The sequence below is a fragment of the Artemia franciscana genome, chromosome 13 (genome assembly GCF_032884065.1).
Source record: "Artemia franciscana chromosome 13, ASM3288406v1, whole genome shotgun sequence".
Classification (NCBI taxonomy): Eukaryota; Metazoa; Arthropoda; class Branchiopoda; order Anostraca; family Artemiidae; genus Artemia; species Artemia franciscana.
Genome location: NC_088875.1, coordinates 10,371,628 through 10,398,234, shown reverse-complemented (window position 1 = coordinate 10,398,234; position 26,607 = coordinate 10,371,628). Strand labels below are relative to the sequence as shown.

General features: G+C 35.0%; 1 protein-coding gene across 2 annotated transcripts in view; it reads right to left on the bottom strand.

Annotated features, from left to right (window-relative positions):
* LOC136034500 (small ribosomal subunit protein eS12-like) overlaps nt 1-26,607 on the bottom strand; it is a 31,815-nt gene that overhangs the window by 4,506 nt on the left and 702 nt on the right. Inside the window, exons 1-3 of one of the 2 annotated variants that reach the window (XM_065715718.1) lie at nt 17,055-17,141; nt 9,842-9,891; nt 3,525-3,650 (exon numbers count right to left, since the gene is read on the bottom strand). In XM_065715718.1, the coding sequence (XP_065571790.1) occupies nt 3,525-3,650; nt 9,842-9,849 (134 nt within the window). In that variant the 5' untranslated portion in view covers nt 9,850-9,891; nt 17,055-17,141. Of the gene's footprint in view, nt 1-3,524; nt 3,651-9,841; nt 9,892-17,054; nt 17,142-26,607 lie in introns of those variants that run through there. The other variant, XM_065715719.1, reaches the window with a different exon arrangement.

Below are 26,607 nucleotides of genomic sequence, written 5' to 3'. Positions count from 1 at the left end.
TGTCTGTATAAAAAATGAAGAAAGCTTTTTTTGTGCAGCACTGAGTACTATTTTTTTTTTAATTACATTTTTTTTAAATTACTAAATTAAATACATTTAATATTTATTTGTTCTATTGTGTATTTGTTAAATTATTTATTTGTTGTGTAGATATTGTAAACATAAGACACAGCATTATCATTATTTTCGTGTCGGTTCTGTATATAGTGGTAAACTATACAAAATGAGAGTTACTTTCCAGTACACAAAAAAGTTCTTAAGGATTCCTTCGAAGTCCTTTCACAATATTTTGCTCGTTAATATATGCAGTACCCTATTGTAGCACACTTGATTGATGCTCTTCTTGGAAATACGAGGTCGAGGGTTTGATCCCTGCTGTAGCAAGGTTGGAAGACAAGTTTGCTACTTGTCCCTGTGAAAAAGACCCAATAACTGACACGTCGATTCGACATCCTATGCGCCAGCAATGGCTGTGGAGGATCTTTATTCTCTTTGATATGTGCTGAAATTTAAAAGCTTTTCCATACCCCCTCTACTCCTTAGACCATGGCATAGGGATCTGTGGAGATCCCCACTCCATAAAAAATAGATAGAAGAGCTTTAATAACCTTCATAAAAAAAGATATGTTAAACAAATAACTCCCTCACACCCCATCTTTTCTTACCCTTCTTTGACTGACTATTATTGTCCTAAAGGTACTTTTCCAATTTTGATTAAGTATTTGTGCATTTTCATTATATATTTTATGTTGTAATTTATTTGTTTTGTATTTAGTTTGGTCATTGCCTTATATTTGAATGTGTTTTTGTGTGAAGTAAATTCACCTCACTCAGAGATTGCAAGTTCTTCGGAAATATAATTGCCTTATTCTTTAAAAGATTCAATTGTTTAAAGACTTGAATAAAGGTTATAAATTTTCATTGAAAACATGTTGGGACACCATACTAATATTGCCTTATATTTGAATATGTTTTTGTGTGAAGTAAATTCACCTCACTCAGAGATTGCAAGTTCTTCGGAAATATAATTGCCTTATTCTTTAAAAGATTCAATTGTTTAAAGACTTGAATAAAGGTTATAAATTTTCATTGAAAACATGTTGGGACACCATACTAATATTGCCTTATATTTGAATATGTTTTTGTGTGAAGTAAATTCACCTCACTCAGAGATTGCAAGTTCTTCGGAAATATAATTGCCTTATTCTTTAAAAGATTCAATTGTTTAAAGACTTGAATAAAGGTTATAAATTTTCATTGAAAACATGTTGGGACACCATACTAATATTGCCTTATATTTGAATATGTTTTTGTGTGAAGTAAATTCACCTCACTCAGAGATTGCAAGTTCTTCGGAAATATAATTGCCTTATTCTTTAAAAGATTCAATTGTTTAAAGACTTGAATAAAGGTTATAAATTTTCATTGAAAACATGTTGGGACACCATACTAATATCTCCATATACACCATATACACCATATATCCATATACACCATACTAATATCTCCGCCTATCAGTTTCTGCACAGTAAAAGTGTAGTAGTGGATATTCTTCAATAATTGTGCAGACTTGAGTTTAAGTTCTTTATTATTCTTTAACTATACATACTTGAAACTATTCACATAACATCCCCGGCAGGGAGACTGGCTCGAAAGCCGGGCGACAATACAAACAGTATAAACAAAGAAACCCAGAAGAAACGGATGTCATCACACTTCTCACTCTATCCCACACCAAAAAATAAATGCCAAATATCAACAAGCAAACTCCATAACATCAAATTGCTGAACTTGTTGCTTTCTGTCAGGTAGCCCATATTGAATATAAAAAACACATAAATAAATAAAAAAAATATACAACAATGAACCCAACTGGCCAGTCAAATAAAAATGCAACAAACAAACTGACACATTAACAATACACATGATACACTACAATTTTCGTTTATTTATGATTTCAACAAACACTGGCATAAAGCTCTTTCTGTAATGCTCAGTTTTGCATTAATAGGATTTAAAACTGAGATTTTTTGTGCTTTTGATTGAGGTAAAAGGTCCTTTAGAGGGCAATAAGGGGCTGATAGCAAACATTTAAAGCATGGGTTATAACGCAGATTATTCCCGAAATAAGTGCAAAGAGTGACACATTGGACTGCCAAGGTAGGGAGGCAGAATTCCTTAAGGAGAATTCAAGGCTCTTTGGCCTGACTGTAAGCAATCCTCAGGGTTCTCTTCTGGATAATTTTTAGCATATCAGACTGATCCACCAAAATGACAGTAAACAGTCCTTTAGAGGGCAATAAGGTGCTGATAGCATACATTTAAAGCATGGGTTACAACACAAATTATTCCCGAAATTAATGTAAAGTGACACATTGGACTGTCAAGGTAGGGAGGCATAATTCCCTAAGGAGGAGAATTTAAGGCTCTGCCCAGACTAAATAATTCTCAGGGCTCTCTTCTGGATAATTTCTAGCATATCAGATTGATCCAGCATAAGGCCAAAATGACTGGACAAGCATACTTAAGCAGTGGACAGATAAAAGATATGTAAATGGGGAGGATATGTGCTTTTGGGCATGAAAATTTAGCAAATAACTTAAGGAGAGACAGAGATGCACTAGCCTTTTTAACAAGAGCAAATGTGGGCCTCCCATTTCAAATCGTTAGTAAGTGTGACCCCCTAAGAGCTCAGTTAAGTTTCCAGAAAGACTTTCTGAACCACCCTAAGCAAAATACCCTCCCCCTCAAAAGACTATTTTTTAACATTTCAGTCCCATCCCTTTAAAATATTATCTAACACAACAATCCTGAAATGTTGGCTGTATTCAACAATAACTTCTCTACTACATAATAAACAAAATTAATACAAGGTAATGCACCTACTATCAGCAGGCAACAATTCTACGGGCATGATCTTAGTTGCACTTTTATCACCAGTTATTGGCAGTTTGGGGCATTTTAATAGTGGAAGGTAGGTGGTTTGCTGATAATATCTACTTTGAGGAAAAGAACAAAAAGATTTTTATAGAGAAAATCTATATCAAACTATTGCAATTCAAAAACTGCCAAACTAGTAAAGTGAAAACGTTTTTAGATGCAGCAAAACCACATTCTTCAAACCAAGAATTTTGTGTGTTAAGACAGTAAAATTAATTATATATAGTTCCAGCCTTTAGAGGAGGCCGTACAGTTTTTGTTCTGTTTTTTGCAGGAACGTGACTTTCCCCTATCCTTTGGTAAGAATCCCTCCCATGTGCAGGAATATTGAGGTATTTTTTTCTCTCTTGTAATGGAGGTTAGTTTTTTTTGAAGACCACACTACCACACTACACTGGGGAATTATCAACAGCAGATATACTCAGTTTATCTGGTATGACAGCCACTTTATATGTGACCAGAATATCTGGAGATTATTTTGTTGCAGTTCAGTCTAATAGAAGGATTTTCCACATTGATCTGTTATACAGAAGTAATGGAGGTTGTACCACTGTCTTACAAATACACAGTGAAAGCTTACTTACTTATCCAGAGCTTTAGCAGCCTCGTGTAAGCCCCTTGTGAGGCCATCATTGATAAGAGCATGTTTAAGGACCTCTTGAAGGGCTGAATTCAAATCCATAGGCCCAGCACCAGTGGGGACATCATCTCTAAAAAAAAAAATCCAATAAAAAAAGAAGCTTGAATAAGCAGTGATTACCTATATTATTTAACGAAAATAAATAAGTAGTTAGTATTAGTCTTTATCATGGCAAGCCCATACAAAAAAATATTCATGGTTGTTGTCTTGGTTGAGCTACCTTTGTCCCATCTATATATACAGTTATTTTAAGTCAATCAAAGAAAAGAAAATTTTTGGCCCATTCCAGATGTCACATATTCATACAACCTAATTTAGTATGTTTTATCTTCATGGAGTCCTACCCAATTCTCTCCACATGCCCTGTAAATTTGAAGCCTATCACGCTAAAAAAAATTTTTAGACCCACTGTCAGCGTCATGAATTGATAGTGGCAAAATTAGTCACAAGGTTAGTCTAATTCATGTTTCCTTTTCCTAAATGAAAATCAATCTCATGTACTTGCTGAGTTCCTTCTTTGTAGTTAAGACAAGACTGGGAGGCAAAAGGTCAAGTAAATTGAAAACTTGGGATAGACTTCTATAGAAGTGGCAATGGTACTACATTGCAACTTGCTTAAATAGATCTATTATAAATAATCTTGTGCATTGCAATTTTAAGTAAAGATATTCATTAGATTTTCTAACGGGGAATGTAGCAACAAAATTTCATTTTTTTGTAGCATTGTAAATGAAAATGACCACATTCCGAATGAATATGCCTTACTTGATTTATAATGGAAAAATTCCTGCTTCGTAAGTAAACCAACTGAAATGGAATAAGAAAACTGACATAAAAAGCAAAATTAAGTTATTGGCTAAAAATTCAAAAAATTTTCAACCAAACTTATAGTTTAATATGTTTGCCCTGACCCAAAAAAACTGTCTCACTGTGGCTGATTGTAACTGCAATTAGAAGCAAATAAACAAGTGAAAAACGCAACAGCAACGCTTTAAAAAATTATAATAAACGTTGTTATATTTATCTCGATTTGTCAGCAGTCAACCCAACCAATCGTGTACCAAACCATCTTTTGGACCACACTGTGGTGATTTTTTGTGGATGATTGTGATTGCGACAAGCTTGAAAGCTTACCGTATTTGGTATTAATAAATAAATAAAAATAAAGTCCTCCCTAAATAAAAATAAAAATAGAGTGCAGAGAGTCCGGTTTTACAATATCATTTTGCTAGTATTAAAGATCATTCCAATAGGCAATGCATAGAACACCCCCCCCAAAAAATACCCGCTGGACCTTACCCCAAGTACTACCGAAAAAGTTCAACCTCTTGGCTGGTCAAGCTCACATGATAGGTCAATGAATAACACAATGGTGAAAGTGGGAGAGTTTGTCACTATCCATGATGAAAATGAAATTGAATCTCAAGAGGTCCTATCAAGGAGCTCCAAAAAAAGGGGGGAAAATCTCCCCAATCAAAAAAAGATTCCCCTCCCCACGATCCAACTTTTCCTTCACAAAACCTTGGAATATACTTAAAAATTTCTCCTGATACCCCTTTGAGATAAATATAGCTTTATTAAGGGTTGCAATCTTCAAATTGCTAAAATCAATGTTCTCTTTAAACATTAACCATGATGGATCTCTGCTAATAGCCCTCCAAGATTCTAAATCAGCAGATATATCACTGAATTCAAAATTTCTTTTTAACATCCCAACAAAATTTGTTCTTTGGACCCCAAACCACAACCCAACTAAAATCGTTGTGTATAATATCTCTTCAGGAATACCTATTCAGGAGCTAAAGTAAGGGCTCTCTGACAGAAATGGTAACCCAACCCCAGTTGCTTATGTCATACAACTGGGTAAACCAGATGCCAATGGCCAAAAGTCCTGGGCCAGATATTCCTCTTTGGACAAATGAAACACCACAAGCCCTACAAGCCAAAACTTATCCAGTGCCAAAAATGTTTAAAACTAGGACACACAAAAAACAAATGCAGTGAAATATTACAAGCATGCAATAATTGTAAAAGCTCCCACCCCATTGGAATGACGAATTGTAAAAATGATCAGCCAAAATTTATAAACTAGAAAGGCCCCCATGATTCTACCAATAAAACTTTGTGCCCTGCATATAAAAAACGAGCACTAACACTCTAAATAGCAACAGAAAAAGTCATACCTTACCCATTTGCAGCAATGGAAGCAAATACACCTCAATCACTCCAGACCAGACACTATATGAAGCCACCCAACACTTTCACCCACGGAACACCCAATCTACCCAAAGTATCAAGCACCCCCCCCAAGACTCCTTCCTCAAACCACCTCAGCTCACATTCCTATCAGAGAGAATCATCAAGGACAAACGAACTAGCCTCTGCAACTAATGATAGAAGAAGACTGGCCACCCCTCCCCAGCAGAAACAAATCAGAAGCATTACCAGGAATTAATCACCTAATCAACAAAAAGCCAGATGAAATTCCAAACAAACTAACACCTTATATATGCCTCTTTATACTAAACTCTAATGCAGTCCAGTCAATGAACCTACAACAGCCACAAAAAGCTAAAATCATAAATGAATTGGCAAACTTGTACCTACCTAATCACATACATATCCAAGCAAAAAAAGATCTTGCTCTACTCCTAGCAAAGCTAAACGTTGACAAACAGCAATATGAAAACTAAAACAACAAAGCAGCATATCTCAATACTTTAGTGGAATGTAAGGTCACTTTCAGCAAATAAGTTAAATGAACTAATATCTTTTATGAATAATAGTCCCATTGATATTGCTTGCCTTCAGGAAACCCATTTGACTAAAAACCAACAAACAAAGTCTCAAGGATACACTATCCTGAGAAAGGATAGTTCTTCAGAGAGAAAAGGAGGTGGCGCAGCTTAATAAATAATAACATTAAATTTTGTGGTATTAACTTTCCAGATTTTTTAAATGATGTTGCTGCAATTGGAATCTATGTTTGGCTAAATAGTACCAAAACTTACATATTAAGTCTTTATAACACCAATGGCCAGACTACAGATGCCATGGATTTATTCAGTTATATTACTAATTGCATTATGTTAAAAACATAATTGCTTGCAGTGATCTTAATGCCCACAGCCTTCTGTGGGGAGATAAGCCAGCCAATAAAGCTGGTAAGCTTATTGAAAGTTTGATATCAAATAATACTGAATTAACAGTTGCTACCCCTCCAAATCTAAATACATATATAAAGAAAATTGGTAACCTTTGCTCTGACCATTTCGCCATGGTTTCCTCATTAAATGAACAAGCTAAAATTCTGCCAAATACCACTAAATATATCATCACTAAAGCCAATTGGACTAAGTTTAAAAATAAGCTTAATGATGAAATTTTGAGTCTCGCCCAGGAATCACATACTTCACTTATAAGAGCTGACACACATGCTGAAGTTATGACATCCATACTAACAAATACAGTTAGTCATGCTATCCCCAAAAATACACACAGGAAAACAATCCCTAAACACACTCCTAAAGCATGGTGGACAAAAGAATGCCAAATTAACTGGAGAACAAAAAAAATGCAGCTAGGAGAACATACTTAAAAAAAGCTCCTGCTACATTTTAAGTAATTTACAAGCAGAGGCTAATTTCAAAAGAACAACAATAAATACTAAATACAATTAATGGAATATTTTTTCAAATAGACCCAACATGGATAAAGAATCTTACCCCTTTGTACAAACAGGAACTCCTAAATTGCTACAACCATGCATGGGCCACATTCACATTCCCCAATGTTTGGAAATGTCCATCTCTTCTACCAATTTTAAAGAAAAATAAAACCTAAATATGGCCCTGAGTCATACAGGCCTATAATGATTATTCCTGTGCTGGGAAAAGTAATGGAGAAAATGATTTACCATCAGCTGCTATGGTTTGTTGAGAATAATAATATATACTGAAACTGCCTTCAGGAAACACAACTCCTCAACAGATGCTTTTATATTGTTAACAAATGCAATAACTGAATCCCTATCCAAAAATAATGTCCTAATTACAGCATTCCTAGACATTAAAGGGGCATATGACAACGTTAACCACCAGACTCTTATAATTAAACTTACAAATTTTGGATTACCCCCTAAGCTTATATCCTTCATAAAATCTTACATATCAAATCGAAGCTTCATTGTGTAGATTCAGCCTGCACTCAAAACTACGATAACCAAAGGTCTTCCACAGGGTGCAGTCCTGGGCTGCCTCCTCTTTTCCCTATTTCTCTGGGACATGGACCTCCCACACACCAGTTTACAATATGCTGATGACCACGTTTTATGGGCAACTGGCAACGCTTTTGAGATTGCACATTCAAGTTACAAAAATCCCTCTTCAAATTTGAAAAGTTTTCTCAAAATTCCTATTTACCCATTGCATCCACCAAGTCAAAAATCATCCAATTCCACCACAAGCAAAATAATCTTAATACAAGGGTAAGTCTAACTGAAATAATTATTCCAGAGGACAATCAAATCAATTACCTAAGCAAAAGTTAATTTCCACCTTCACATCACAAACACAATAAATAAATGCTATAGAAAAATAAGAATAATGAAGACTACTATCCACACCTTGGGGCTGTAATGAGAAAACATTAGTCAAATTTCATGAATTACATATAAGACCCCATATTGATTATGGCCTCATTGTTTATGTTGTTTGTGCAAAGACCCATGTACAAAAAATTGAAATAACACAAAATGATATAATCCATCTCATATTTGGTCTTATGAAACCAACAAACACTAAGTTTCTGTTTACAGAGAGTGGACTATCACCAATAAATGAAAGAAGATTTCTTTTAATTAATTATCTTACAAAAATTGAAGCCAATAGCTCTCATACCCTGCATAACTGGTTAAGAAATCCATCCATGTAAAAAGGATTTGTGATATGCCAATACCCACAAGAAATTCCCAGTGCCAGTAAAATCTATTGTACCTGCATCCCCCCCCTGTGGAGTCGGTCAAACTCCATAATAAATACTTATTTCTCAAAATTGACTTAAGAACTTATCTCCTTCACTTTTATCCAGGATAAATTTGCCAAGCTTAATACAATTACATATAAAAACTATTTCCAAATTTTTGTTGATGGGTCCAAAATGAACAAGAAAGTGACAAGTGGAGCATTTATCCCAACCCTTAATATTGCTTTGGGCGAGAGATTGCATGACAATGCGTCTGTAATGTCTGCTGAGCTAAACACCACAATCATGGCATTAGAGTACCTTCAAATAATGAATTTGATTGTTAGTTTACAAAATATTAGTTTATTCTGACTCTCTGTCACGCCTAGAGCTGCTTTCTCCAGCTTCTCAGTATAAGATGGATATAGACACATTTCATTGTCTTAGCATTATTGATAATCTTGCTTCAAGATGAAAAAGAACTTATCTCCAGTATGTTCAAAGCAACTCAGGTATAATTGGTAACCATAAGGCAGACGAAATTGCAAAACAATGCTTTAAATATTGACCAGCCAGGTGGGAGACCAATCCCCATTAGAGATATTTACTGCTGGAGATTATCAGAGGTACTGCTATATAAGAATAATCCAATCCTATCACCTTTCCCCAAGAAGTACCTTTCTAAGATTTATTATAGAATTTGGTCTGCTCTCAAAAATGTTCAGAGGAGGATAACTAAATTCTCTCCCAGGTTACGCTCCCTTCCCTACAAAGAGCAGCTTAGAAAGCTTGAAATCCCAACCCTTGCCTATAGATTCCATTGTGGTGATCTTATTGAAATGTACAAGCTCTGCAATGGAGCCTATGATAACGTACCAGCCCAGAGAATTGAGCAGTTCAATAAAAATCATCTCTGAGGACATCAGTACAAAGTGAGTATGGAATGCTTTTACAAGGACATGGGCTGATGGACTTTCAGCAACCAAGTGGTTCAGCATTGGAACAACTTACCAGAAAGAGTAATCTGCTCCACAAACCTACTGACATTCAAGAAGGAAGTTGATGAATATTATTCATGTGACATTTTCTCCTTGTGCAAATTTAGAAGAAATGCAAATTAAGATTTTTGTTTTTGTAGAGGCTTAATGGCCTGCCATCAAATTTGGAAATATATTTATTTATTTATTATTATTATATTTATTATTAAAAAACAACGACAAGGAGACCATTTGGTCTCTAAGTGCTGGTTTTCAGAAGAATAAGTTTTTTTTAGATGTCGAGAATGTCTAAAAAACTTACCCTTCCATGTTTCTTGAAGATTGTTGTAAGCTTCAAGTTAGGAACTCCTTCTAGAATAAAATATTATCAATCAAAAACTTCACTGTAAAGCTAAAAAATAATAACAGCCATAACAAGAACAGTACACATGAAGCTGTGAGTAGAAAGCTCAGAAATAAAGAGGATTTGAAGAGGAGTTCAAGCCTTGGAAAACTATAGATCCTATAACTATCTTGGCTCTATTATCTACCTTATTTCTTCTGCCCACAATCTATCAAACAGTTCATGGTAACGAACTGTAGTAAGGAGCGACCCGGCTCAATAGTAACCAAAACTCAAAAAAATGGAATTTTGATACCAATAGCTATATCAAAAGAATCGCATTTTAATGCTGGTTTTAAATATATAAGTTTCATCAAGTTTAGTCTTACCCATCAAAAGTTACGAGCCTGAGAAAATTTGCGTTATTTTAGAAAATAGGGGTAAACACCCCCTAAAAGTCATAGAATCTTAACGAAAATCACACCATCAGATTCAGCGTATCAGAGAACCCTATTGTAGAAGTTTCGAGCTCCTATCTACAAAAATGTGGAATTTTGCATTTTTTGCCAGAAGGCAGATCACGGATGCGTGTTTATTTGTTTTTTTTGTTTTTTTTCCAGGGGTGATCGTATCGACCCAGTTGTCCTAGAATGTTGCGAGAGAGCTCATTCTAACGGAAATGAAAAGTTCTAGTGCCCTTTTTAAGTGACCAAAAAAATTGGAGGGCACCTAGGCCCCCTCCCACGCTAATTATTTTCCCAAAGTCAACAGATCAAAATTCTGAGATAGCCATTTTATTCAGCGTAGTCAAAAAACCTTATAACTATGTCTTTGGGGACGACTTACTCCCCCACGATCCCCGTGGGAGGGGCAACAAGTTACAAACTTTGACCTGTGCTTACATATAGTAATGGTTATTGGGAAGTATACAGGCGTTTTCAGGAGGATTTTTTTGGTTGGGGGGAGGGGTTGAGAAGAGGGGGATATGCTGGGGGAACTTTCCATCGAGAATTTGTCATAGGAAAAGAAAACTTCCATGAAGGGAGAGCAGGATTTACTAGCATTATTTAAAAAAAAAATTAAAAAATAAATGTGAAAAAGCTTTTTCACCTGGAAGTAAGGAACAGCAATAAAACTTAAAACAAACAGAAATTATTACCCATATAAGGGGCTCACCTCCTTATGATACCTAGCTCTTTACGCTAAAGTATTTTTAGTAATTTCAACTATTTATTCTACGGCTTTTGTGATTCAGGGGTCATTCTTAATGAATTGGGATAAAATTTAAGCTTTAGTGTAAAGAGCGAGGTACTGACGATGGAGCGAATCCCCTCATATATGTAATAAAAACATGAGAATACAAAAGTTCTTGACGTAAGCTAATTTATAAGTTACGTAAATCTTTTACCAATAAAAAGATTCGTAAAAAATTAAAAGTTCTAGTTGCCTTTTTAATTAACCAAAAAATCGGAGGGCAACTAGGCTTCGCCCCCGCTCTTTTTTTCTCAAAATCATTCTATCAAAATTATGAGAAAGCCATTTAGCCCCCCCCCCCCAAAAAAAATGCAAAATTTCGTTTTGATTATTCCTCTGCAGAGAGCCAAAATCAAAACATGCATTGATTCAAAAACGTTCAGAAATTAAATAAAAAAAAACGAGTTTTTTAACTGAAAGTAAGGAGCGACACTAAAACTTAAAACGCACAGAAATTACTTCGTATATGAAAGAGGCTGCTTCCTCATCAACGCCCCGCTCTTTACGCTAAAGTTTTTTACTGTTTTAAAAAGAAGAATTGAGAGAAAGAGTCAAACTTTAGCGTAAAGAGCGGGGCGTTGATGAGGAATAGCCTCTTTCATATACGAAGTAATTTCTGTGCGTTTTAAGTTTTAATGTCGCTCCTTACTTTCAGTTAAAAAAACTCGTTTTTTTTATTTAATTAACAAATGAACTAACATCATTTTTTATACAATCCTAATAAGGAGGTTAATGCCAGATTTGCCTCTCACTCAATCAGAATATCTGTCCAGGCTTTTCTACAATTAGCCATGGCTTGATGCCCACAACTATTTGATTTCAGTTCAAATGGCTCTATGGCTGTGGAGAATTTCTTGTATGAGTAAATTATAGAGAATCAGTCATAGTAGCATATGCCTCTGTAGAACCAACTGACAGATAGTAGTGACTTGGGTAGATTTTACTTACAGCTACAGGAATAAACAGATACAGTCCCAGTTAGAAATACAGTGTTTTACTAGAAAAATTTAATGCCCTGTTCAGTAGACATAGGGGAGATGGTATTGTAGCCTAGGTGAATTTGGTATAGGAAAAGAAAACATAAATTACATTATTTGTAAAGACAGTTGGTGCAGTGAATATGCTAAAAGTAGAATAGTCAAGGGTCAGGGTGTTTTTTCACAGTTGAAAGTTTGGAAGAATAGAAAGATAAGCCTGCAAACCAATATTAGAATATTGGAAGCTACAGAGATGATAGTGGTCAAATATGGTTCTAAAGCATGGGTGTTCCAAAAAGCAGATTAACATTTGCCAGATGTTTTGCAGAGAAATTGTCTATGGATTGCTCTAGGTACCTGTCTGACTCATTGTATTTGAAACTGTAGGCTGAACAAAAAGTGTGGTTTAATCCTGCTTTCTAGGGCCATAATGAGATAGGTTGAGATGGCTAGGGCATATTATGCAGATGGAGGATGACATATTGTCCTTTTTGGCCAACTGATTAGAGCTGAATAAAAAGCAAGTCATCTTGATGGGCTAACATGTGGCTTCTGACTTTCAATGTTGACAAATGCTATGTAATTCATTTTGGCAAAAATAACAAGCATCATAAGTATTTCCTTCAAGACAACTTCCTTTCTGCTGTTTCCAATGAAAGAGATCTTGGGGTTATTGTAGATCACCAATTAAAGTTTAGCAGCCATGCTAAGTCTGTTTCATCTTCTGCAAATAAAACCCTCGGTATCATAAAAAGAACCATCTCCAGCTGACACCCTAGAGTTCTTATGAAGTTATTTAGGGTGCTTGTACGTCCACACCTGGAGGTTGGAATGTCATTGGCAGCCCCTTTCTTCAAAAAAGATAGGAAGTTGCTTGAGGATGTTCAGCGTTGTGCCACTAAGATTACCAACATGAATAAATTTCCATACAAAGAAAGACTACGTCGTTTGAAGCTGCCAATGCTGACATACCGACGGAAAAGGGGTGACATTATTTTAACCAAAAAAAAATCCTCTCTAAAAATACCCTTCCCAGTCTCTTTGCACAGCCCTTGCATTGCCCTGCTCTTTATGCTAAAGTTTGACTCTTTCTCTCAATTCTTCTTTTAACAGTAAAAAACTTTAGCGTAAAGAGCGGGGCATTGATGAGGAAGCAGCCTCTTTCATATACGAAGTAATTTCTGGTCGTTATAAGTTTTAATGTTGCTCCTTACTTTCAGTTAAAAAAACTTGTTTTTTTTTATTTAATTTCTGAATGTTTTTGAATCAATGCATGTTTTGATTTTGGCTCTCCGCAGAGGAATAATTAAAACAAAATTTGCATTTTTTTGGCCAAATGGCCTTCTCATAATTTTGATCAAATGATTTTGAGAAAAAAAGAGTGGGAGAGGAAGCCTAGTTGCCCTCCAATTTTTTGGTTAATTAAAAAGGCAACTAGAATTTTTAATTTTTTACGAATATTTTTATTAGTAAAAGATTTACGTAACTTATAAATTAGCTTACGTAAAGAACTTTTGTATTCTCATTTTTATTACATATATGAGGGGGCTCGCCCCCTTGTCAGATCCTCACTCTTTACACTAAAGCTTAAATTTTGTCCCAATTCATTAGGAATGACCCCAGAATCACAAAAGCCATAGAATAAATAGTTGAAATTACTAGAAATACTTTAGCGTAAAGAGTGAGGTATTAGGAGGAGGTGAGCCCCTCAAATGGGTAATAATTTCTGTTCATTTTAAGTTTTAATGCTGCTCCTTACTTCCAGCTGAAAGAACTTTTTCATTGTTTTTTTTTTTTAAATAATGCTAGTAAATCCTGCGCTCCCTTTATGGAGATTTTCTTCCCCCATGACAAATTATTGATGGAAAGTTCCCCCAGTATATCCCCCTCTTCTCAACCCCTCCCCCAACCAAAAAAATCCTCCTGAAAACGCCTCTACACTTCCCAATAACCATTGCTATATGTAAGCACTGGTCAAAGTTTGTAACTTGTTGCCCCTCCCATGGGGACTGTGGGGGAGTAAGTCATCCCCAAAGACATAGTTATAAGGTTCTTCGACTACGCTGAATAAAATGGCTATCTCAGAATTTTGATCTGTTGACTTTGGGAAAATAATTAGTGTGGGAGGGGGCATAGGTGCCCTCCAATATTTTGGTCACTTAAAAAGGGCACTAGAACTTTTCATTTCCATTAGAATGAGCCCTTTTGCAACATTCTAGGACAACTGGGTTGATATGATCACACCTGGGAAAAAAAAAACAAAAAAAAAAAGAAAACAAAAAACAAATAAACACGCATCCGTGATCTGCCTTCTGGCAAAAAATACAAAATTCCACATTTTTGTAGATAGGAGCTTGAAACTTGTAAAGTAGGGTTCTCTGATATGCTGAATCTGATGGTGTGATTTTTGTCAAGATTCTATGACTTCTAGGGGGCGTTTTCCCCTATTTTCTAAAAAAAATGCAAATTTTCTCACTCTTGTAACTTTTGATGGGTAAGACTAAACTTGATGAAACTTATATATTCAAAATCAGCATTAAAATGCGATTCTTTTGATGTAGGTATTGGTATCAAAATTCCATTTTTTAGAGTTTTGGTTACTATTGAGCCGGGTCGCTCCTTACTACAGTTCATTACCACAAACTGTTTGATATATGAACATGAATCATGAGGAAATTTAGAGATGCTGCCCTAAGCCACACTGACTGAGGTAGCTGATCTACTGACAGATCCTGAAATTTCAGCCTCAGGTTGTTATATTTATATTTTTAGAAGAGAAGAGGATTCACTAGAGAAATATTAGGCATATTCCTGGTGAATTCTATATAGGCCAATAATATACTGCCAGAACCCACTAGGCCAGGGAAAAAACTATATTAAAAAATAGTAACTAAATAGGATTTTATCAATATAAAAAGATTTACATTATACCTACACAATAACCTAGTATCCTGTAATGTAATTTTTCACTTCACTTTAAAGATATGCTATAGTAATTGGGAAGCAAAATTCCATTAAACAGGCAAATAACCCACTGTACCACTGTAGGTACAGCCAAGGAATTGTGGCATAAACCTAGAACTAAGGCAAGGAAAAATATTACCAAAACAACTTTGGTAAATATTTTGCTGTTCATTATTGACTAACAAATAAAGTAAATATAGCCCTTGGTGCATTTTTTAATCCTCTTTACAAATACAATAATTGCTTCTCTTGAAAATTCATTTAAGCCCTTTCTGAACCCTTGAAAATTACCAGAGTTTCTAGTTTTTGGGTACTAGAAGACTTAAACCACGGATCTCAGACTTACTGTTTGATTATTGCCTAAATTTAGTCTTTAAAGTTATATAATCCACAAGCATTGATTTATTACAATTAAGTCAGATAAAAGATTCAAAACAATTTCTCCATTTTTCTGTCCACCATGTTTCTTCTGTCAGCTTTGATATTGATCATGTGAAACCACTTTCACATATAAGTGAAAGTGGCATAAAACAGAACAAAAAGAGAAACTGGTGGATTTATTTTGAATTTCATTTCATCAACCTAATCTTGAAAAATTGATGTCTATGAATTATACAACTTTTACAAAATCAATTCATAATGAGAGTAAGTTTGAAACATGTTATGACTGATCTTTATATCCAAAAAATATAGAATGAAATCATTTTTAGGGTCCTAAAAAGGGCCTAAAATTTGCAAGAAGATCAATTATTATGGTCTATGTTGGTATTACCTGAACAATTGTCTTGGGTCATGAAACTATTGTTAATAGATGCATTTTGACTTTTTGAACATCTTTTCTCTCTTGCAAAACTACTGCAAACTCACTGTTATGGAGTTATTATATATTTGCACATTAGGTGAGGGGGGGGGGGGGGGGGGTAAAGCATAGTATATATTAAATACAGCAATGGTTAGTCTACATATTTAATATATGCTATGCTTTACCTCCACCCCCCTAATGTGCAAATATATAGCCCAAATTTGTTTCTAAACTATTACAGATTTGTGATTTCAAATATCTGATCAACAAAGATGGAAATGATTGCAATTCTATATGTATAAATACAAGAATATTTGGGCCAGAATAACTCCATAATAGTGAGTTTGCAATAGTTTTGCAAGAGAGAAAAGATGTTCAAAAAGTCAAAATGCAACTATTAACAATATTTTCATGACCCAAAACAATTGTTCAGGTAATACCAACGTTGAACCTACAAATATTTACCACAGTTTTTACTTCACAATATGAAGAACAACAGTAGTTGTCAAATTATGAAATGAACTTCTACAGTCTACTTAGCCCTCAACCTCCACCATGCCAATATATAACCCAAATTGTATAAGCTAGGCTTGACTTCAAACCCTTTTTTCTATTTCTTGACTTTGTCATCATTAATCAAATTTATAAATACTTGGTGTGGAACAAGGGTGAAACATGGCAAACTGCATGGGAAGTACATGAGTTGGGCTATATAATTGCATATTAGAGGGAAAGGGGGTACAGCAAAGGCTAATCAAATTCTTTTCAAAACTTGCCAACTACAATTTTTCTGCATACTATAAGGCAAGAATTGTCTTCAAAACGTAGTGATTTCTCAACAGCCCAGTTTCCTAGGTTGTCAACCCTTCAGTCTTAGCATGTATTAGACTACCTTCACCTAGGCCCCCATGGCCTCAGGAGATAAGGTCAAGATGCCATTACAATGGTTGTGACTATTATATTTGGACAGCTTATTTTAGTGATATTTTTAAGTATCAGATCTAAAATGAAAATAAATCTCAAGAAGAGTCCTTTGAACTTTATGGTTCCTTAGGTTATGGCTTAATATTCTGAATGGATGTCTAGTCTAAATCAAGAACGACAAATATATTTGGAAATAACTATCTACATACAACCCTATTCAGAAAAAAAACAGCCGGACTTGAATTTAGAGATTAAAAGAGATAAAACTCACAATGATATCCCGAATATATTTTTAACAGTAATTCTTTCTTCCTTGAAACAGGTTGACAAAATCAATGAAATAACTATCTGCCTGAAATTTGAAATCCTTTAAGCAATCCAGAAAGTCCGTGTTTATTTGGCATTTTAATAATAATAATAATTTATTTATTACCTACAAAAACACTATAAAATTATCAAAATGTATAGTAAAAACAACCTAATTACATACAAAAATACAAAACATACTAAACACGAAAAATAATGACTATAGAAAAAATAACATTAAACAAACACACACGCACAAAAAAAAAGGAACTACAGAAAAACAGAGAATTTCAACATTAAATACACACAGGAAATCAAATTCACAAGAAAAGTACAACAAACATAAGATAACTACAGAAAAAATGAACAAAATGATTATGTGGAGAAGGCCCATCAGCACCAGTATCTGAAAGATTCCTGTGTACCTTTTCCAACTTTAATGTTCAAGTATATTATATTTATTAATTAGAATCTGGTTACGTGTTCAAGGAGGAAAGAAAAGGAAAAACTTACAATATCTGAAATAACTACTCTGGATTCTTTTTAAATAAATTTTTACAAGAATGGGGCTAATTCCTGCCGAGTAAAGGACTGATTGTGATTGATCACAATATGGAGAGTAGAGTTTTGCCAACCACCGTCTATTATACTTTTCTCGATTGGAAACAATTTTCCCATACCCAAGCTGTATTCTTTTAGAAATATCGTAAACAGTGCGCTGACAGAAATTTAAAAGATTGTTAGTAAGGGTTATGCCCATAGATTTATAATTTTATATTATATTTTTAATAGTACGTCTATGGTTATGCCCAACCACCACAAAGAATCAAAAGGCGAAATAGAAAAAGTATCATAACTAAGAGGAGATGAAGAAGCTGAAGCGAAAGAAAAAAACTCGCACTTTTCTTCATTCAACAAAAGGCGAATCCCAGAAAAAGTATTGGAAACAGAAAATACCATTTTTGGGAGACCAGTCCCATTCCGACTAATCAGGAGCAAATCATCAGCATAAGCAAGATAAGAAACATCTGAAACATCAAAGAAATACATAGAGGATATTTTTGCAAGCACGCCAGAGATACAAACTTTAAAAAGTGTAGATGACAAAACGTCACCTTGTCTTACGCCTCTTTTAACCTTATAGTAGTGGTTGGAGAAGATTTCAAACTATGGAAAAAATTAAAATACCAATACTGCAGAAGTAATATAACTGAAAAATCAATACCTAAAATATACCGGAAATAAAAAAAAAAGCTGAGATTGAATTGCACATTCAAATGCTTTGGAAAGATCTAAACCACAAATGTAAATTCCTTTACTCTTAGAACTTATTATCTCAGAAGAAGAGATAGTAATATACGATGACGATGCTGACAAACCTCCCAACGCCGAAAACCAAACTTGATCTCTCTTTCACTAGTCCTATTCGTTAGATGGAGAAAAATTATATATTCAAGTAATTTACTTATTTTACAAGAAAAAGTAATGGGCTGGTATGAAGATCAATCAGCAGGAGATCTCTGAAACACAAGATGTGCATATACACATCTAAAAAAGCAATTGTAAATGGAAAACAAGCGCAGGGCAACTTAGCCACAGATGAATTTTAGAAATCCACTTGTATCAATGGAATCAGATTTTAAATTTTTAATACATATACATACGGCAGAATCAAACAGTTCGTGGTAACGAACTGTAGTAAGGAGCGACCCGGCTTAATAGTAACCAAAACTCCACAAAATGGAATTTTGATGCCAATAGCTACATCAAAAGAACTGCATTTTAATGCTGATTTTAAATATATAAATTTCATCAAGATTAGTCTTACCCGTCAAAAGTTACGAGCCCGAGAAGATTTACCTCATTTTAGAAAATAGGGGGAAATACCCCCTAAAAGTCATACAATCTTAACCAAAATCACACCATCAGGTTCAGCGTATCAGAGAACCTTATTGTAGAAGTTTCAAGCCCTTATCGACAAAAATGTGGAATTTCGCATTTTTTGCCAGAAGACAAATCATGGATGCGTGTTTATTTGTTTTTGTTTTTTTTCCCAGGGGTGATCGTATTGACTCAGTGATCCTAGAATCTTGCGAAAAGGCTCATTCTAACGGAAATTAAAAGTTCTAGTGCCCTTTTTAAGTGACCAAAAAAATTGGAGGGCACCTAGGCCCCCTCCCACGCTCATTTTTTCCCCAAAGTCACCGGATCAGAATTCTAAGATAGCCATTTTATTCACCATAGTCGAAAAACCTAATAACTATGTCTTTGGGGACGACTTACTCCCCTGCAGTCCCCGTGGGAGGGGCTGCAAGTTACAAACTTTGACCTGTGTTTACATATAGTAATGGTTACTGGGAAGTGTACAGACATTTTCAGGGGGATTTTTTTGGTTGGGGAGGGGTGAGAGTTGAGGGGGAGGGGTTACGTGGGAGGATCTTTCCATGGAGGAACTTCTCATGGGGGAAGAGACTTTCAATGGAGGGGGCGCAGCAGAGGCGCCATTTGGGGGGGGGGTCAGGGGTGGGCAAATGCCCACCCCAGATTTTTCAGGGGGGCCCAAGCTTCCACCACGAAGGCCCTTTTCCGGCCATAATTATCCATTATGTCCAACATAATCCATTCTGTTCAAATGATTTGAACTAACTGCGTGCCTATTAGCCAAAAGAGCGTAATTACCTGACGACTCTTGGGGTAATTACGCTATTTGCTATTAATCATTGTAAACTTTGAAAGTAGGTTAGATTCATAATAAAAGTCTCAAGTTCTATCAAATGCCCCATACCCACCTCAAGATTGGCCCAAATGGCGCCTCTGGGGCGGGATTTTCTAGCATTATTTAAAAAAACAATGCAAAAATAATTATGAAAATTTTTTCTACTGAAATTGAGGAGCAGCATCAATACTTAAAACGAACAGAAATTATTACGCATATGAGGGGTTTACCTCCTCGTAATACCTCGCTCTTTACGCTAAATTATTTTTAGTAATTTCAACTATTTATTCTACGGCCTTTGTGATTCAGGGGTCATTCTTAAGGAATTGGGACAAAACCTAAGCTTTAGTGTAAAGAGCTAGGTATCGACGAAGGGTAAGCCCCCTCATATACGCAATAAGAAAATATGAATATGGAATTTCGATACGTAAGTTAATTCGTGAGTTACATATATTTTTTACTTATGAAAACGTTAGTAAAAAAATTAAAGTTCTAGTTGCCTTTTTATGTAATCAAAAACTTGGGGGGGGGGGGGCAACTAGGCCTCCTCTCTCGCTCTTTTTTCTCAAAATCTTCCAATTATAACTATGAAAAACCCATTTAGCCCAAAAAAATTAATATGCAAATTTCGTTTTAATTATTTATGCGCGGAGAGCCAAGATCAAAAAATGCATTGATTTAAAAACGTCCAGAAATTAAACAAAAGAAAACAAGTTTTTTTTAAATGAAAGTAAGGAGCGACATTAAAACTTAAAACGAACAGAAATTACTCCGTATATGAAAGGGGCTTTTCGTCCTCAACGCCTCGCTCTTTACGCTACAGTTTTTTAAATTTTTAAGAAGTCGAGTTAAGAGAAAGAGTCAAACTTTAGCGTAAAGAGCGAGGCGTTGAGGACGAAAAGCCCCTTTCATATACGGAGTAATTTCTGTTCGTTTTAAGTTTTAATGTCGCTCCTTACTTTCGTTAAAAAAAAAACTTGTTTTTTTGTTTAATTTGTAAAGAGAATTGCATTTCGCTCTGAAATACGGATAGAAAAAAAAAGACAGAATGAGCCAAAAATAGAGGGCATGTATGGATCAGTTAACAACCGAAAAAATAGAAGAATAATGCTTCTGCCAGATAAATGGTGGTATGGCATCACTGCAATAATAATCGTTTACCACCAAAACCAACACAATAACCAACAGATGTATAAGAAAAAAATATCATTCTTAACCATCAGAAACAATACATACTCATTGCCCCCCCCTCCAAAAAATAAAATAATTAATTTATTGTAAAAAATAGTTCCTTAATAGTTTTCTTAGTAAATGGAGATTATTATTAGTCTCATCATCACTTTTTAACCATTCTCATTTAGGGCTATTACATGAGACAGAAAACACAAACATGAATACTACTTGAGAGATTTCCATTCAACGCCATCCTTTGTGCCATGGCAATGACAAGTACCGCAATGACAGAGAATATATATAGGACAAGATATTGGACTTTCGTCATTATAAGTAGATTTCTTGCTAGGATTTTAATAAATAAAGTTACACGTTTCCCAAAAGATGAAGTTACATCAGTTTAATCCATGGGTAAAAATCCAATTACAAGAAGCAAGGCATCGTATCAGCACTACATATAGTAAAAAAGAGTCATAAGACTTTAATGTATTATTATTATTTATTTACTTTTCCCCATAGGCGCTTTATATGGAAGGGATTGTCGCAAGTACTTCGGATGGGGCTTATTTGATTGGAGGTATATTTTTGGTTCCCTTTTTCGTAGGCAGCGCAATAGCACTGTATAAGTAAACGACGATTGGGTACTATTTTTTTATAGATCAGGCACTTAGTATAGAAGGAAGAGTCACAGAAACTTCGAAAGGGGCTATTCCGATCGGAAATTGAAAAAAAGTAATTGCCCTCTTTAACAGACGAAAGTGATTGGAGGGCAACTAGCTCTCCTTCACGCCCATCATTTCCCAAACATATCCGATAAAAATTTTGAGATAGTCTTTTGATCAGCATAGTTGAAAGGTTTGAAAATCATGTCTTTAAGGATGATAGCCCCCCACAACTCTCAGTTTAAGGTCGCTTATTACTTGCAGATAAAAAAAACTTTTTTTGTTTAATAATAGTGTTCGATACATCTTTTAAGCTTGTAAACAATGATGGAAATACTAGCTGCATCTGTGCCATCTCTATCTGTGCCATGTTAGGTATCAATAAAAAAAAACACAGAATTCTATACCCAAAGAAAACGGGGAAAAAAACCATATATGACACGCTTTTTCTATATTTCTATATTTTCTGTTTTAGTTTTAATTGTTTCGTCACCCAAGACCCAAAGTATATCGTTGATATAGGAAAAACCCGAAGACACAAAAAAAGGGGAAAAAAAGATTGTGGCATTGAGGGAGAAAATTGTTTCTACAAATACCGTTCCCTGGAAATACTTGTCGTCGTTCCCTGGAATAGTCTCGTCTTTGTTGTTTCTCCATTGCACAATCTTATCTAATCCACACCTTAAAATGATCTCAGAGGGAGCACTAGAGGGACAAAGAACTGCGAATTTTACTCGTAGTTCTTTTGAAGAATACGAGGGAAAGGTTCCCAGTCTTGCAAGAACAGCTACTGTGAGCATTCATAGCTAGGTTCACTTTCTTTTTCTTTTGAGTTAGAGTGCTGAGTGAATCTATCCGTAAGTCGTTGATCAGTTCTTCCGATTACCAAAGACCACAAAAAAAAGGAATTCTGTAGACACCGAAGTTGTTGGCAACGAGGAATTCTGGCAACGGCAACGGGAATTCTGTAGACAACGAGGTGTTGGGCGCTTCGCGCCCCCCAAGCCCCCCGCGCGCGTAAGTCGTTACGCGCCATATTAGTTACGCGCCATTGTAGTTGTGTCCCTGTGTCCCACCTGTGAATAGAGATAGATATAAATATATGTTTTTAACTACGTAAAACATGCGAATATACAACATTCTTCGCTGTCCCATTGTCTGTGCATATAAATAGATTGCCAGGTTTACTGACTCTTGAACATGCAACATATAATTGTCCATGGGAAAAACATTCCGTATTCAGATCTATACCTGATTATTCTAATGATGTGTCCCTGTCGTCATTTATATTCCCTGTGTTCCGGTCGTCATTTGTGTCCTGGTGTCCCAGTTTGTAATTTCTCTTTGAGTGTCCCGGTCGTCATTTATATTCCCTGTGTCCCGCTGTCCCGGTCGTCATTTGTGTCCCGGTCTGTAATTTCTATTCGAACAATCCCTGTGTCCCGGTCGTCATTTATATATCCCGCCTGTGCCCCCGGCGTCCCCGTTGTAGTTGTGTCTCTGTGTCCCGGTTGTCATTTATATTCCCTGTGTCCCGGTCGTGATTTGTGTCCGGGTGTCCCAGTCTGTAATTTCTCTTTGAGGTTCCCGGTCGTCATTTATATTCCCTCTGTCTCGGTCGTCATTTGCGTCCCGGTCTGTAATTTCTCTTTGAGTGTTTTTTCTTTTTAGTTTTTTTTTAGTTTTTTACCTTTTTTCTCATTTCAGTTTTCTTTTTCTTCTTTATTTTTCAGCGTCACTATGAAGTACATATCGCCGAACCTTTGTTTTTTTTAACTTAAATCTGGTAGGCATTGATGACCTTATCCAAGTCAAAATCCCAAACGCAATCATCATCGCTATCATTTTCAGTTTTGATATGTTTTGACTCTCGCTGATCAGGTGGATTTTCATCTAACTGCGCGGTTTGGCGTTCTTTAGCCGCAAGCCTGTTTTCTTGCTGTTCTTGTGATTCTACGGCACGCTTTCTTTTCTTACTTTCTCTATCAGCCGCAAGCCTGTTTTCTTGCTGTTCTTGTGATTCCTCGGCACGCTTTCTTTTCTTACTTTCTCTATCAGCAGCAAGTTTTTTGGCATAGACTCTTTGACTAGCTTCCTCGGCTGTTGCCATTGTAGGTTCTTCAGTCATTTTACAATCAAACATTTTTCCGTGAACGAATGTCTTAAATACCTTTAATGACGTCATCGTCATAACAAACATGACGAACACTAACTTCATGACGTCAGTCGACACACAAACATGACGTCACTCGCACACACACACACACAGACAACTTATTTTTATGTATATAGATATATAATATATTATATATTATTATTCTTGCAGAATATAAAAAAAGGAAGTGATACATATTATTTCATATTAACAAGGAAATAAACTTGTGACAGCAGTTGTGTCCCCCAACAGAAGTTTCACGATTTTTCAATATTTTTAGGAGGGAAAGGCACAAAAATTTACATTTTTAGGAAACAAATTAAAATTTTTTGGGATTAGTAACCTCTAAATTTCAGAATTATAACTCTAGAAATGAACTAAAGTAGAGAAGAAAAAAAAATACCAAGATAAGTCTTTAGGGTACGTAAACGTTCAACTGAAGTGAACGTTTAAATCTGTATATTTGTGGGTTTTTTTCCAGAAGTAGAGATTTTAAGTCCCATAAACTCAAAAAATATATCTAAAGTTATTGCAATACAAAAGTCTTCTATATTATTCAGGAAAATAAAAAGATTATATGGATGTTCTTGGGCCCCTAATTTAATGAATTTTAGGGGGATTTTGTGCCACCAACTAATTTCTGCTTTAGATAATCCCTTATAACCACAATATCTCCTATGTCACTAAATTTATTATTCAAGCATTTGTGATAGTCATGTTTAGAGAACCTAAGTGTGCTCACGACCTCTGCAACGAAACCCAACACTGGCTCAGCCAATTAAGTAATTGCTCTTTAACAAGCATTGTAATATTCTCATGTTTTGGGAACAAACTACCTTTTGTCAAGCTATGATTTCGTCTCTCCCATTGGAGTTGTTCCAATAAGTTCAATTTGAATATGGGCTATGATATGCCTAGCTCGAGTTAGGTTTGAGTCAGAACTGTTGATATCACACAGGAATTGGGAAGGAAATGTTGAATTTACTATTTTTTGAACGGGCATAATCTAGGTTCAGAGGCATAATCTTGGTTGATTTTAGTGGGTATGTTGCTATTTTATTCATTTATATTTTTAATAAGATATTTCGATTCTTTTAAATATTAATTTTAATTTACATTCTTATTCTGAAGAAAGGGCATTTTTAATCTGAAAGATATGCCAAAAATTCTAAAATGTCAAACCATGTATTCGCGTAAAGATGAACTTTTACTCTTTGCTGCAGCGGTAGCTAGTAACCTTTAAAGAGACGATTACTCCCCATAGTAAAAAATGAAATAGGTCATAACTCCTATAACTAGAATCAGATCCAAAAACGAAGTACACTATTAGAACTACCTTGTACAAAACCCCTATATAGAAAACTTATAGTCCTATGGTTTTAACACTAAGGGAAATATATTGGCTTGAAAATCAAGAAAAGTTGCTTGAACTACCATATTCCGTATCGATAGTAGGTTTGTTTCTTATTAGACTCCTAAGAATCCCGGTCGTTCCGCTGCGACTCTGCTGGGCATTCCCAATGGGCAAAATGCAAGTAATTGAAAATATCTCAAATACTCCTGTTTTGCCTACAAGTGGACATTGTTGGTCACATTTCTTACTAAGTTTCTAGTTACTGCTGCAACCCAGATGACTCAACCAAAAATTCTCGGTCACCTTCATTTCAATTCCAGTGGTCAAAGCTCATATAATTTGAGCTTAATATATAGCTCATACATCATATAATATAATATAAAGCTCATAAGCTTTATATAAAGCTCTATGAGCTTAATATAAAGCTCATGTATCGTATAATATAATATAAAGCTCATAAGCTTTATAAAAAGCTCTATCAGCTTACTATAAAGCTCATATATCGTATAATATAATATAAAGCTCATAAGCTTTATATAAAGCTCTATGAGCTTAATATAAAGCTCATATATCATATATCAAATAAAGCTCATATAATATGAAAAATCTAAGTCGCCCAATTATCTGCAAGCTCTGTGGACATGGTCGGTCGAAAATCTTTGAATCATTTTCGAGTCTACAATTGCCTTCAATTGGCTCAAATAACTGATAGACTATTTGGTTTATAGACTATTTAGGACAACCCAAGAGGCTAAAAATAAATGCTGGCCAATATGCACAAACCTAATTATGCTAATAGTGCTTAATCAAATTTCCTTAGTAACATCATAAATTTTAACATAAACATCCAACAACGATTTCCTTAGTAACATCATAAGTTTCAACCTAAATATGCAAAAAAAAATCAAATTTAGAAAATATTAGAAATTATAAAATTATGCCATTTAACTAAAAAATATACTCCAATTTCAATAACTATAAAACGAAAAAATTTTAGAATGCAGGTTATGGGAAAGTTGACAGCACTAGTGAATTAAATTTTTGATGCTTCGTATTCATTATCATAATCGGATCCTTCTTATGCATTGTTTTATCGTTGATGACGTAGAACGAAATTTTGAAAATTGACAAAAAAAAATCCAAAATAAAAAAAAGTTATTTTAATATCTGGACCATTAAAGAACTAAAATACGGTAATCATTCTGAATTTAGAAGAATTTGCCAAAGAGCTACAGAATTAAAAACATTAGCCAATGACTTTCTAGTAAAAAAAAATCATGAAAAGTAATTACCCTACCAAAAAGTGCAGAGATGAAAGAAAAGACTTCTAAAAACAAATGTTTATTGAAAAAACTCAATTTTTTATTTCAAGTACTTTCAGATTTCAATACTACTTCAATTTCAACCTGGTAAATGCTATCTTCCCTGATTGAACGGGGTTCTCCACCTGGTAGCAGA